General features: G+C 36.6%; 1 protein-coding gene across 2 annotated transcripts in view; it reads right to left on the bottom strand.

Annotated features, from left to right (window-relative positions):
* Positions 1–551: 551 nt before the first annotated feature.
* LOC131067144 (E3 ubiquitin-protein ligase At1g12760) overlaps positions 552–15,893 on the bottom strand; it is an 81,815-nt gene continuing 66,473 nt past the window's right edge. For both annotated transcript variants that reach the window (XM_059214139.1, XM_058002078.2), the window contains one exon: positions 552–1,176. In XM_059214139.1, coding sequence (XP_059070122.1) covers positions 1,003–1,176 — 174 coding nt within the window. In that variant the 3' untranslated portion in view covers positions 552–1,002. The remainder of the gene's footprint in view (positions 1,177–15,893) is intronic.

Here is a 15,893-nt window from a genome sequence, read left to right on the forward strand (position 1 = left end):
CTGCAATTGTCTGTAGTATACTTCCCAAAACTGATTCTTTTTAAATGAGATTAAACATATATAACCTCCGCTACAACTAAATAATTAGTGTAAAAAATAAATAACCAGCTACAAAGCTTCGGTAAAGCTTGTCTTTGCAACTTAACTATGCACTTTGTAGGCATACCCCTCAAAACCAATTTACCCATTGAATTTACTTAAACTATTGTTATGTTTCAAATTCATATCTGCTATGTTCAAGGCAATGGCCGAGCTTGTGGATATGTATGTACAAGCAAGGGGTGATTAGAACAAGGATAGAGAGACATAACTTCCGTGATTATGTGATGAAACGTTAACTAAAACATGATTCATTTGACCTGGATATAAATTAAGTTTTTGGAAAACTTTTAAATCATGTTCAAGAAATGGATAAAAGATTAGTAACACAAGAAGCATAGACAAGGTTGTGATGAAAACCTCCAAACCATTAGTCAGAGCATTCACAAAATTCACAAGTCCAGGAAAGCATTATGTATCATGTATAATGAGATTTTGGTACCATATGAAGAGATTCCCAAACTGATATCCAATCCCATTTTTGAATTGTTTCTTATACACAAATATATCCGAATACATTGTAATTGAATTTTCCGTCTCTTGATTCAGCAACTATTGTTTCTATCCTATGTAATTCTATACTAGAAATGTGCTTGAATCAGTAGGCAGCCAAGACATCAATTTTTCATAGGTATGGTGTATCTTCTGGCAACAACCTCAGATCTCTAATCTATTTATGCACATTCTAGTATTAACTTTTTTCAAAATTCAATTTAGAGATATTCCGAAAGCAGAATGCTTGGTTGCAAATATCCAAAAGGAACACACAAGATACGCCTATTTATATGCCAAGGTGCTCACAAATCATAGTTATGGTTTAAGTAGCCTCTAAGAAACAATATGAAACAGCAGAGCTTGATAATTTAGTTAGAAACAAATAAATCTCATAGACAAAAGACAATATTAAACATCCTCCCTGTTATTGCTGCTACTCTTTATGATGTTGTATTTGCAAAGAGGGCATGTGGCATTGATTCGTAGCCACTTGTCAATGCACGTGCAATGAAAATGATGGCTACAAGGAAGCTCACGCAACTCAACGTCATTTTCATAAGCAGAGAGACAGATGCAGCACTCCTGCCACAAGTTATAGAGAAAAGAGTCAACATAATCTAACGCATATTAATTTCAAACAGTTACATTCCTGGGCCACTGTCGTGCAGAATGAGAACAGCTGTAAAGCTCATCAGAGCATTCTGCCATATAAATACAGCATAAAATAAAGTCCTAAAGAATACTATTATGCTATATTCCTCCTAACAATGTTGGGACAAGTTCTGGACATTGATCTACTCTAAAGCTTATGATAATTATTGGTCAACTATGATAAATCATTGCACAAATGCACTTCAGAAAAAAATCAACATGATGCGGGATTGTTACATAATCAGCAAACTTTTGCTTAACTTTGTTAAACAAAACATGGTGCCTTCTTGACTCCTATTAAACCTTAGCTTAAGAATATTAGACCCTCTAAAAAATGATAGATGATTGCCAATATATCATTACAATAAATCCAATTAGCTCTATGGCTGATTATGAATAAAACTAAAAGAACTTGCCAATAAATACATGCAGAATAAAAACAATTTTAGAACAGCTCAATATATAAATATTAAATCCGACTAACCAAAACCTAAGTTTCTCTCAAGATGCTAAATGAAAAATAACAAGAAATCAGACTGAATATTAGATCTGTTTAAGGACTATATTGTACAGTGATTCTCAAACAGTTCAAAACAAAGAAAATCTTATCATTACCAAGCAAGAACCCTGGAAGTGCCACTGATAAAAAAATTCAACAGACATGCAAGAGTGAAATTCTTTCAAAATGTCAAATGAAATCATCTACTTCTTGTCTACCAGAAATTTGTAACAGTACATTATCAGGATATAGTTTAATGACAGGAATATTTCATTGTGATCCTTACAGAAAATATGGTTGTTGTAACTAGAATCACTACCATACGATAACAAACTGGTAAAAAATATTGGCACTACAGCAAGCCAGAAATGGTATAAGAACATTTTATAAGATCTGAGTTTGCAAATAACTCAATTTTGCAGGCAAAACACATAAATTGACTAAGGATTAACATGCAATTAAGGGCAAATCAGCCTAGTGAAAGGATTTTGGCATAGATTCTATCATGATGAGGGATCATAATACATCTAAAACTCAGATAACTTTTAGGGGAACAATAAGTTTTAGAACACGAGGCACTAAAAAACTTATAGCGGAACTCAACAGAAAGTTAAAGCCTTGATCAGAGTTCGGAAATCAGGAATCAGCAAATAAAAAAACTACATGAATACACAACATAAACTTAAATAATGCATGGGATGCATAGTTAATGAATCTAGAGAACATGTAAACCTATTTTGATTATACTAGCATTACCTAATGCAGATTTACTCAGCAAACCAAAGAGCTAAATGGAATTCAATTAATTGGGATTTTATCTTAAGACTAAAAGTTTAAAACTGCTGAAATGTTAACAATAAAAGGGGTCTGGACCAAGCAAAAGGCCTATCCTCATAGGCACCCATTTTAACTTGTTGTGGATAGGTACCCTAATTGATTTGCAATGCTAAGATGCACACTTATACAATTATTTAATTCAATTGGAGGAATATGCCAATGCCCACTTGAAAGTCTAATGTCAATGGTGCTTGTCAACACCCTAGTGATGATGTGTGTTTTATGACACCTCGAACACAGAATAAAGTATTGAATACTCTATCCTCTCTTGAACAAAGACTTCTCAAATGCTGAACGCAAGGATCACTTGAGAGGACTCCAAGGTTGACAATGTCAAGTCTTGACGTGTTGGATAGCTTCAATGGTTGATGTGTTTGCTACTCCTCCAAGGGGACTTACGTAATTGTTCTTCAAGGAGATGAAAATTCTTAATCACAAGGAATGTTATTCTTGCAAATGATATTGCAATGAAGCTCCTTCCTACTATTACTAATGATTGCTTCATTAAAAAAATGTTAAAAAGGGTTTAGGGTTTAGAAACGTTAGACTAACACTAGGAACGCAAGAATAATGAACGACTTCAAGTGAGGTTCAACTAAACTTTGCTTTAACATGCAAAGAACATCTCCACAAAGATAGTGCAATCTTCTAAGAATAGCTAATGATATTCAAATCACCACTACAAACATAGACACCATCAAGACAATGCATATCAATGAAGAAATAGTAATTGAAGTTAAGCTTGGTAAAATGAGTTTAGTTGACTACGCAAGATACTTCACAATCAATGAAATACTACCAGTATGAACAATAGGAGCTTCACCATCAATCAAGCACATACGTCTCATTCATCTAAAAACTTAAGCAAATTCTACTCTATCTATTTTTTTGTTTTTTTGTTTTAAGTTATCTCTTAAAAGGATGAAGAAACAAACAAATGCTCCAAAACACAATAAGTCACCAACACTTAAATGATTTTATTATTCCTGGCAACATCAAAGCAACAATTCTTCAAAACTCTTCTTATCGATCCTTACAAATGAAATGAGTGGAGCTTATATAGTGCTGTCAAATACAATGAGTGGCCCAGATTAAATCAAAATCAAGGGTCAATATCGTGCCACCTAACCCCTAATTAGGGGTTTGTTACAACAAATACCTAATTTATTGCAAATTATTTAAAATCAAACAATGGGCACAAACTTTGAGGAAAAATCCTCCAATGAGAAAAGAGATGCCACATGGGATCATAACAAACTTTCTTCTAGAAATTTGTTCCCCTTATCCTTTTCTTTTGATGCCAATTCAACGAATCTGGACACTGTGCTCTCAATCTTGTTCATTGGGGCATTAGGCATGACTTTCAACCGATCCTCCATGAAGCTCACTTCTTTCATGGCAATAACAAAGATCTTCTCCCATTCTAGCCCGAAATCCTTAATCTTTCCAGCAAGTGTCATGAATGATTGTATCTCCTCCAACTGTCTCTTTGAAGGTGGACCTGCTGTCCCAAAGAAAATGAACTTCACTCTCTCAAGCAGCTGACCAACATCCATATGGATTCCTTCGTTCATCTCTTTTCTAAGTATGATTTCAGCTACAACCACGATTTTGTCATGTATCACAATTGTTGCATTTTCTACTTGAGTGTAGCCACTGTTGATATCTTCAAACATGATTTTCCTTATTCGGAACAAGTTACACCAATGTTGGAAGTCGTATGATTCTCCTTCATTCAACACTCCTCCATTCACCAAAATTTGCTTGGGTAATCTCATCAATGCTTGCAATCTTGGCATTGTGTAATCTTTGGAGAAAGTGAAAACATCATAAGCTGCCATGAGGACGTGAGTCCTATCCAAAACACTTGAAACTCTATCAAATATCCTCACTAGTTCTTTCATGAATGCATTTGCCTTTCTGAAAGACTTATTTATCCAATTCTTCATCACATGACTTGAAATCCTCATTTCTTCTAAATTATCGACCAAGTTTGGAGGAAGCAGCGATGAAGGCATGTTTGAAGGATCATTTTGCCTTATCGGTTTTTTGAGTTGTTATAGATAATTCCTCAATGCATTCATCTCTCTCTCAAGGTTCTTGTTTTTCTCTATCTCAAGCTTCAACATATCATGAAATATATTTACTGTGTCATTCAAATCTCCCATTGCTTGCTCAGTGGTGGGAGGACCTAAGTAAATAGTCTCCAAGTCATACTCCTTTGTTGTGATCTCATCTTCGGGCTTGTCTACTCTTGGAGTGGCAATTTGCATCACTCGAGATCATGTATTATCCTTTTTAATTTTGGACAACTTGGTGGCCTTCTTTTTTATTGTCTCTTGAGCTCTATTCAAGAAGTTGTCCAAATCATCTATAGGCTCTTCCTCTACTACTATGACTTCTTTTGTTAATCTCTCCTTAAACCATACTGGGATAGCGGATCTTTCTTCTCCCACTTGTACATCCTTGAGTTGTTGATCTTCTCGAGGTGGAGAGCTTACTTCATCATCTTCTTTCTCTATTTCAACATACTCATCTTCAGCTGCCTTGTTGCTAGCTTGTTGCTGTGGTGCTGAATTGTCTTGCACTTGAGATTGCTTCCCTATGTCTATCTTCTCACATCTATTGTCTTGAATTGTAGATTCCATGCATTCGTTCACACCATGATCTAAGCTTTCCCTGGGTAGCTGACTGTCTTTGACGCCTGTCTAGTTCATCTCCACTTCACGTATAGATGAAGCACTAGTAGAACGGCCTGAATTTGATTTATGCCTCTTGTATGATGATCCTTCCTTATGACTTCCTTTCCTCTTTAGGCTTGTGGAATGAGTTGACTGGGTGGCACTTTCACTCACACTCATACTTTTTGTATCTTCATCCGATGAGTTTGAATCTCCTGTCAAATCAAATGTTAACTATGCATTCTGGCTCTTCAACTTCTGAGTTTGAATGTCTACCCATCGTCGTGTGTAGGCCAAGACTAGCTTCATCAAGTCTTTCAAATCAGCGATCTCAACATCAATCCAATTGACCTCTAACTTTTTGTCTTTCTCTTGTTCATACACAAGTTGAGGCATTTTCCACTACCTTGTGCTTGATCTGGAATGTCGAAAACTTTGCACATCCTAACGATGTCAATCGGTAGCCTTAAACACATCTTCTTCCTTATCTCTAAATCATCTTGGGCATTCATCCAATAACCTTCCAATTGTAGCTTATGCTGATGCCTTTGTAATGTCCCTTAATGGGACCCTCTTATATTCTGACCTTGAATCACAATTTTAGTGCATAGTGATTACAATAGAGGGACACTATTGTCAACTAAGCTTGGTATGGACCCTATACAACAGATTAGTCAACAATTCCATTATACCTTGATAGACTATATATTCAGCATTCTTATATATTGTATAGTTATATGAAGGATTCAACAACCCTTTCTCTCCCTACACCAGTTCCCATTATGGAGCTCAAGGAGAATCACCCAAGGCGCCTTGAGTCTATCCCTCTCCAACAAGCCCAAGAGCACCAAGGATCTCATCAACTTGGCCTCTTGGCCCACACTCGGGGTTGGCGTACCTACTGGAGCCTAATGCTCTTGCTTCCTTGTATTCTTCCTCCATAAGTGGAGGGTGAGATTGAAAGGTATTACAAACTCCATCATATAATTTACTTCATCATCATATGAATAGTTAGTGATAGAAAGGCATTATTAAACTGTCATACATATTGCAGTCTATATTAATATTACTATTAAATTCTGCATAAGAACATTATCAGGCTTCATATATATTAAGCATACATATTCAGCTCATCCCCATGCATACCACCAAGAACAAAGATGTTACTGCCTGTAACTTAATAACAGTTCTGATCTGATCTGATCCATGGTGATGTCCCTGGATGCTTTTGATTCCTTTCCTTTATATCTCTCAATGTGAGGGAGAGGACACACCTCTTCATTATGTATGCCCTTTGGCAAGAGACATGTCCTTTCCACCATTAGCACCCTTTGAAAGAGTGCAACTCTTCATTATATCTGCCCTTTGAAAGGGACACAACCTTTCAGGATCAGATCTGCACTTCTGATTCCACAATTATCCCTTTCTCAAATGCGGTTCTCTTCTCCCTTTTATATCTCATGTTTGAGGGAGTCACAACTTTTCCTTCCATGTCTTTTGACCATTCATTAACTTAATTAAATTTTAATTATATTTAATTATATTTAATTATATTATTTTATATTTTAATTTAAATTTTATTTTTGTTCTTTTGTATTTTAATATTATTATTACAGCCTTCTCCCATTAGCTCTTCTCATGTTGCCATGAAGATCAAAGTTTTCTCTGGAAGAATATGGAATAAGGGAATAGGATCTCAATTCTTTTTCCGACTTCTTAGCTGCTTGTAGAGATGGACACACTTCTATTGATTGTCCAACTGAGATGGGAAAAGCAATTCCTATCTCGTGTCTGGTTTTCTGGACCATGTCATAGGTATTCCAGCAGTATCATCTTGTTGGTAGGGTAGCGTGGTAGCATGTATGCCGGACAAGAGCATCCTTGAACTCTTATATAGGTGAACTTGGGAAATTGGATATACCAAGAACCATACTTCTTTACTAACTCTTTCACCTGTGGGGATAAACTTTGATGAATGCTGCCTTGCAGTGTTCTTGTCAGGTGCATAGTGAAAGCATCGTTCACCCTCCTAAAATGTGTCTTGCCTGAGTAATGTAGTTGTGTGTAGGATTCATATGCTCTCATCTCTCCAACTCTAGTTCCAACTGGACCTCTATACATCAATCCCGCAAATTCATGAGCTCTGGCAAGTGAATATATAATGTATGAACTCATGTAGAATGTCTTAGTATGCCCAAGCCTCTTCAATTGTAGATTGAGGTTCTTACTTATGATTCTCACCCAATTGATCTTTTCTAAACCGATTGACACTGCTTCCATGAAGTAGAACATCCAATTCTCAAATTGAGATGCCTCAGATATACCCATAACTCAATTGAGCAAAGTGATCAAATACCAAACTCTTCCTTAAAATCAATTATGTGAAACTTGTTGGGTATTTTAGATATGTCAAGTCTACTCTTCAACAACCAATACTTGTTGATTATGCCAAGGCATTTGTCAGGGTCATCCTCAAATATTGCCTATGCTCCTCCTTTGCTTTTGTAAACCATGCCTTTTGTGATCAGGTATGTGGAAGGCTTTGTTGATGGCCATCTCTGATAGCTAGGCAAGTACTTTGCGATCAGGTGCTACTATCTTTCTTACGCTGGCATCACTTAACTATCAACTCATTACATTGAATAGCCGGAAGGAATCTTGCTGCTTGTACTATCTCACTCTCGATCATCCTCTTCAAAAATCCCGAAGGCTACTATCGATGTTCTGATAGCTAGGCAAGTACTTTGTGATCAAGTGCTACTATCTTTCTTACGCTGGCGTCACTTAACTATCAACTCATTACATTGAATAGCCGGAAGGAATCTTGCTGCTTGTACTATCTCACTCTCGATCATCCTCTTCAAAAATCCCGAAGGCTTGATTATGTATAGGGGACCTTGCAACTTCTTCATGTCGATTTGACCTAGGTTGGTGTCTCCTACATTGCTCCATAATGATGTGATCTTTGATTCAAACATCACTCCCTTCCAGTCCTCCTTGATGAGGGTTTATCTTGTAACTGCTCTTGCCTTCGAGGCTGCCATGTTCTACCTGCAAGAATTGTTTAAGTTGGGATTTTTTATGTGATATCAATGTTTACAAGTTGAAATTAATCATTTAGGTTACCAATTGCCTTCTCTAAAGCCGATAATTCATTAAAATCCCCAAATTGTAAAACCCCTAGGCTTTCATCCTAAAACCCTAGCTTGCAAAATCAGACTATAGTTGATCATAATCATCAAATCATCATGAATTTTCCATTAAACACTTGTAAATGATCAATTCAAGGGTTTTAAAACCTGATGCAAAAGATATCTTATGACTGAAACTTCTTCAAAAACCTAACCCTATAGCTGTATCAGCAACGAATTTAGGTCTGATTGTAAATAAAAATGATCAAAATAGCTTGACTCGGACCTGCAAATGGACCTTTATCTCTCTGTATCTTCCAAATCAGCCCTTAATTTGGCAAAATTATCTTAATTCTCTGCGAATTGATAAGGGTTTGGTGGTTGGATAACAAAATTCGTTGATTTTTGTTTGTCTTGCTTGATCAAATCGCTGTGTTTTATCTGGCTGGATGATCAATTCGCTATCTTGGAAGGAAATTTGTTGAATCTGGTGTTGAAGAAAATCGGAATGACTTGAAGAAGGCACCAGTTCGCTCTCGTTTGCTTGATCACTTGATGAAGATCACTGCCTTGATAATGTCTGATCGCTAGTCCTGATGCTGAAGTATATTGCTGTCTTGGAGGGTGCAATTCGCTGTTTTAATTTTATGAAGATCACTGTTATACCTCAATGGGATCGCTGCCTGAAAATGAATTCGCTGCTTTTCAAAAGACAAATTTGCTTAAGTAAAATGAACTAGCAAACGATTATTGATCAAATGAAATAATCAATCTATCTATTTATAGGCATCGAAGGGGCGGATCCTTTTGATCTTAAGGCCGACTTGTTGCACTTAATTAAATTTTGTTATTCCATTTTCCAATGCATGGGAGGCTGACTTGTTTTGCTCTTTAAAATTTTGAATAAAACATTCATCTCAAGCGAGCCCCTCCTCTGATCACATTCAGCACTCAAACTCATATCTCCCCTTTCACGGATTTGGAGGTGAACTTGCTATGCTCATTTAAGGTCGCAATTTTCACCCTTGATTGGTAGTTCGTGGATTTAGGGAGGCATAGGAAGTGGTCAGACTTTTAGGGCCTAGGTGGAAGTTCATGAATTTTGCCCATCACTTGAAGTTCGTGGATTTTGGGGGGCACTTGCAATCATCAAAAGTGATTGGGCTTTTCACCCTTCACTTGCTATGACACTAGGAAGGTCGGGCTTTTGGATAGGCGTTAACAATGCCTTGTTCATGGTTATAGCCCTTGGGTGGAAGGCATGGTGAAAGACTTCCAATCTTGCCTCCATATCATTTCATTATCAACCTTGATCATTCATTCAATCAACTTTTTTTAAGTTGCTCTCTTTCACATATTTGGTCAGATTTATCAAAGCCTAACTGGAAGTGCACTAACCCGGTTGAAGTTTTGAACACCTACTTGTAGCGGTCGGGGTTTTGGGGATGCGCTGGCAGTGCTCTATGACAAGTCGTGGATTCAGCCCCTCACTGATAGTGGTCGTGGATTTGACCCCTCACTAGAAATCATGCAATAAGGTCGGGTTTTTTTACTCCAACTAGTAGTTCTTAAGCCAGATCGGAGATTTCGGAGTCAAGTAGAAGTGACACCAAAGTGTGAGTTCATCTTACTCACTTAGCATTTTGACATGCTTCCACTTGCCCTTCGCAACTTCCTCCATTTCAAACATGATTAGCTTCAAAACTCTAAGGTGCTGATCTCATCAAATTCATGAGTCTCACAACCTGATCAGACTTTGCGTGGGCAATTGGAAATTATACCAAAGCAGGTCAGAGATTTTACCATCAACTAGAAGTGCTTGTAGAGGCAGAGAGGACTTTTTGGGGATCACTGATAGTAGTGATGAGGCAAGGCAGGGATTTAGGGGGTCACTACAGTGACCACACTTGTTCAATTCTAAGCTGCAGGGTTTGCTATTGTAGCCCCTTGGTTACGGTCCGGTCTTGGTCCTGGTCCGGTCTGCCTGTGGGTCTGGCCAAGGTCCGTGTTTGGGAGGGCTGGTTTGGCCAAGGCAAACCCGGGCGAACCCAGATCTGACAAAGGCGTATGACTGCCCAAAAAACATTTTTTTTTTTTTTTTTTTAGCAAAATTCCATTAAATTTTGAAATCTGCCACTTGAAAAACAAAAATAAAACCCTAAAAGTGAGATTTAAAACAGAAAGTTAGATCATTTATCCTCATTTGTGCTACAAACATCAGTTTTTTAATTGCAGGTTGAAGAAAGTTTGGCTTCCAACATCAAATAGGAGTTGAAGATTGATTTTTGAAGCTTGAACAAGTGTTGCAGCATCATTTCTACACATTTGCAAGCTTCCATTGCCTGAAAGAGGTAGGATTTTGTACATTTTTTCAACCATTTTTGTTTCACAAATTGTCAAACATGAAACATTATTTATTTTTCATTATTTTGTTTTTGTTTTTGAATGTGCTCATATTATTTCTTGCCATAGGAACTAGAATGGCATCTACCTCTTCCTCCATAGGCACAAATGAACAATCAAAACAAAGAAATGATCCAAATTCTCCCCTATGTAAGTATGTTGAAATTATATGACCACTTCCAGGAGGTGGGGGATTCCATTGGAAATGCCAAGGATGTGATAAAGAACGTAATAGTTCATATTATTGAGTGGTAGGCCATTTGTGTGGAATACTAGAACAAGGCATCAAAAAATGCCCTAGAAAAAATGGTGTGCCTATACCACAAGAGATGGTGTTGAAATATATTAGGGAGCATGAAGAAGCAGAAGGGAGAGAAGCCCGTAGATTAAATCAAACCACTCCAAAAAGACAAAGGGAATGCAGCCCCCATCTAATCCCAATGTTGTAGTAGAAAGCCAGCCCTTCTTTTCCACGACTGAGCCTAAAAGTGAAACACCCATTGCACGCAAAAGATCAAAAGGGCTTTTAGAAACTGCATTTGAAAATGAGAGTTGAGACATTGTTGACCAAGATGTAGCAAGATGCATATATGCAAATGGGTTGGCTTTCAATGTTGTTCACCCTCCATATTGGAAAAAAATGTTGGAAAGTGTTAATAAAGCTCCAGAAGGGTATAAGGGCCCAAGTTATGAGAAGGTACATGGAACCTTATTAGAAAGAGAGGTGAAGGGGGTTGAAGATGCATTGAAGCCCATAAGGGATTCTGTTAAAATAATATTAATATCCTCTATGATGGTCATCTTCTATTTTTAGCAGTCATCTTAGTTATCGACTTATTTAGCTATTTAGCTTTTTAGTCGACTTATTTAGCTTGTTAAGTTAGCTTTTTATTATTTAGCCTTTTAAGCTATATTTAGCTTTTTAAGCTTATTTGATTTCACTTTAACGACTAGTAACCTCTAGTCAATCACTAGTGACGAGGTTGTAAAATTGTTTTAGCAACAAAACTACTTGTTCCAAAATGTCTAAAGCGAAGATCAATTTCTTGGTGGCAACAGTTACCATCTCATATCGATTTTGATCAAAGTAGCACTGATCTATAACAATGGCCACATACGCAACAAGGACTTTTTCTCAAACTTTTTATGTTGTGATTGGATGTGTTTGTCCCTAATCACATTGGTTGAGTGATTATGATTGGATGTTTATGTCCCCAATCATGATTGTTGTGAGCAAAAGCGTGTGTCCCTATTTATAACTTTGCTGTTTGATATAAGTGTTTGTCCCTATCTAAATTTATTGTATGATGTTAGATGGAGTTGTTTGTCCCTATCCTTGGTTCCATGGGTAGAAGTGTTTGTCCCTATCCTTGATAATAATCCAATATGGTTAATCCTACTAAAGAAGCCTAGTGAGGTTGGGTTCATCCCATAGTGTGTTGATTAAGTAGTGGTGTTGTTGTTGTGGCCACCAAGGTTCGAAACCCCATTGGGCCATTGTGATCGTAGGCTTGTGCCTTCATTGATCCAATGCACTCATGGGTTTGAGCCTCGGTTTTGATAATTGGGGATGATGTCCCTCGTTCATGACCCCACTAGTTCATAGCTCTAGGTCAAAAGCATTTCACGTTGTACCAAAGGGCATGTCGTGCCAACATCACCGGTCACGTTAAAAAGTTTACCTGACATTTTTTTAAAAAAGAGAGAGAAAAGCCTAGTGAGCCTGGTTCCACTATTGCTTGTCACAAGTAGATATGTATGTCACAACACATACCTTGTGTTTTTTATGAACTAATGAATGTGTTCATCAAGTGTTGTTAGTTCACCTATCCCCATTTGCAGGATGATGTAATCAGGGAGGGTGTTGGGAATGTTACATCATTCACATGGCTAGGTTTGTTAGGAGTTTACTTATTTTTGTGAGTTTTACGAGTGATTATAGGAGCTCTCATATAATATAGGATCTGTAAATCCTATAAATAAGCAAATGATGTATTATTCAACACTAATGATTTGAATTGAAGTATTCTAAGATCTCTGATAGGATGCAACAGTCTCTTAAAAAAATGCTGATATACTTAAAAATTTAGAAGAATTGCAATGTAATTATTGATGATTGAAGCTTAAAGTTTTGAAGCATCATGCTGAAGTGCCTTTCTGGTTATAGCTAAGTGGGGTGCAGGGATCTTTGAATAGTCTACCATTGAATGTTATCATTATAGTTGTCATTACCATTAAAACTATGCTTAGCAGTAGAACTAGAAGATCATTGCCCCCAAGACATTGCATTATCGTGCAAAAGTAAATTGCAGCAGACTGAAGTCAAATTGTATGATATCATCAGATATCCCCGTGTAATATAGGAAGGGGATGGCTTGACAGTTTGAATTAAAGTTTGTGGATTTAGTTGAGAAAACTATTCAATCGATACCTTCACATGAAGTATACCTATACCGAATGATTTTTTTTATTTGGGTTCATTATGAAATCAAGATTGCAGTACACAATTAGGATGCTTATCTACAAGTCTATTCTAGACTGTGATGTAAATAGTCTCACCTCAATTGGTCGTGCTGATCTTTTATATGCATGACATTTGTACCTTAAATAAGGTGGAAATTGAGTTTGAATTACTCTGTCTATTTGGTGACAAGGAGATCCTAAGCATGGCGAAAATATTTTACTGCTCCTTCCTTGACTGTTCAGGTCAAGACAATGAAAAACTGCTCTAACACAATTATTAACTTATCCAAACTTTTTTCTGGGTTTTACCCTCCTTTGTCTTAACTTTCTGACACATTTCAAAGTTTTAGTTTCCATCATGAAAAAAGTAACAAAAATTTTACAACTGCCTGGTAATTTTGTTTTAAACTGGTAGTTCTTGTTGGTGATATTCTTATTGTTTTACTGTTTGGAACCTTATCCTCATTTTTTGTACGATATACATGGATGGTCTCTACCATTTGCTTATGGAATGTGTTATGTATCATGTGGGTTTGTCTAAAATTTGTGTGAATTAATAGATATCCTTAGATTGGCGATAGAGAAAACTGAACCTCTTACATTAACTTAAAGGAATATGACTGCAATAACTTATTCTAGGTATATGAATCAAAAGTGTAGATCCCTCAAGAGATGAATGTGTGAAAGAACTACATGTGACATCTATCCCATTTGAAAGCAAGGGTATGTAGGTAGCCTTCAGATGAACTTATATTACGATATTATGAATATTTATTGGCGATTATAGATTTATCATTTATATATTGGAAACTTACATTGTATGGATTGTAATAATCATAATTTTGATGTTTGAAAATATATATATATATATATATATATATACCTGTACCTGTACCTGAATCGGTAACTTAGAGATGAAGGATGCTGGTGACCCAAGTTTGCAAGAACGGTGTTCAAGAAATAGATCTAGGGTTTGGGTTGTTCCTGTGTTTCACCTTGTATTGTAACTGTGTCTCATTGGTGTTCTTATATGAATTGCAACTGCATGAACTAAAGTTGGTATATGTAGCGTTTATTTGCATCGTTACCCAATAAACTGGCATTTCTACATAATTGAAAAGGGTTATTGGTTTATGAATAATTGGGTACGGTTTTGAATTTGTGCATGAGAATTTCTATAATTTTCCTATTTGTGTCAAAAGAAAAAAGGAGGTACAACTACTTGTCTCCTTGTTCAACATTGTTAGCTTGGTAACATTAGCCTTACCCATGCAAAGTATCGATTGCTATTATATTGGGATGTTAATTTTGAATGTCATATAAATGTATAGTCCTTATGGTACATGCAATGATATAAGAGTTACTTTTCTTGTAGAATGTGAAAAATTGATTGCTCAAATAATTGGATAATCTATTCAACGATATACAAGTATATATATAGAGATTACAAGACGATGTTCTAAATTAAGAACAAGTTGTTTAAGCGAAAACTAAAAAGCTAAAAAGCTTAAAAAGATAAATAAGGCTTAAAAAGCTAAATTATAACAAGCTAACTATGCGTCTTTAATAAAGAAGCAATAGTTTCACTTAACGCACCAAAACAAGCTAAATAAGTTGACTAAAAAGCTAAATAGCTAAATAAGTCGACAACTAAGATGACCACTAAGAATAGAAGATGACCATTATAGAAGATATTAATATTATTTTAACACCCTCCCTAATGGTCATCGCACTCAATACCCTACAAAAGACACTGCAAGTGTTATGATCATAGATGCAAAGAACACTTTGCTGCTATGGAGACCCTCCCAGGATTTGTTGAATGTAAATGACCAAGAGTACCAAAAGCCATCTAAGCTAATGTAGCCCTCACACGCGAATTAGATATCTAGCACACGCGAATTACTAAAGCCTGAAACCATGATTTTGAGGAAAAAATCAGCAAACCCTTTTGCAGAAGAGTACTGAGCACTATTTGGTCCACCAACTCCTAAACAGACTGCAAGATACCACGATTGCAAATGTTCGCCCTAACAGTGCGACCCAAAACTGACTGCAACAAAACACGATTTTTTAGGAGAAAAATCGATCAAAACCAAACAACTTCGCGAATCACAAATCCCACGCAAACTTCGCGTATTACAGATGACTTTTGAGAGAAAAATTGTAAAAACCAGAAATCAATTTTTGAAGAAAAAATCATGAAAACCTAGAAATTCCACGCAAGCTTTGCGAATGACAGATAATAATTTTTAAGGAAAAAATTCTAAACCCTGTGAACAATTTTTGAGGAAAAAAAATGTGAAAACCAACCAAACAGGAAATTTGCTTATCACAAAGCATAGAAGGTTGACTACTCCTCTCCAGAATGCTCTGCAACATAAGCCTGCTCCTGTTCCTCAGACCCTCCCAGCCTAGATTGCACAGATGCCAACAATTTCCTGCAATCTTTCTTCATATGGCCAAACTGGTGACAGTGGTTACACTGTACACTTTTCTTCTTCGAAGATTGCGGATATTGACCTTGCCCCTTCTACTAGAAGGACTGACCTTGACCCTTGTTCTTATCCAAAACTTCAGCTGTGAAGGCCTATTCAGTGGACAAACTAGCGTTGCTTTTAACCTGCTGCTTCC

The sequence above is a fragment of the Cryptomeria japonica genome, chromosome 11, assembly GCF_030272615.1.
Source record: "Cryptomeria japonica chromosome 11, Sugi_1.0, whole genome shotgun sequence".
Lineage (NCBI taxonomy): Eukaryota > Viridiplantae > Streptophyta > Pinopsida > Cupressales > Cupressaceae > Cryptomeria > Cryptomeria japonica.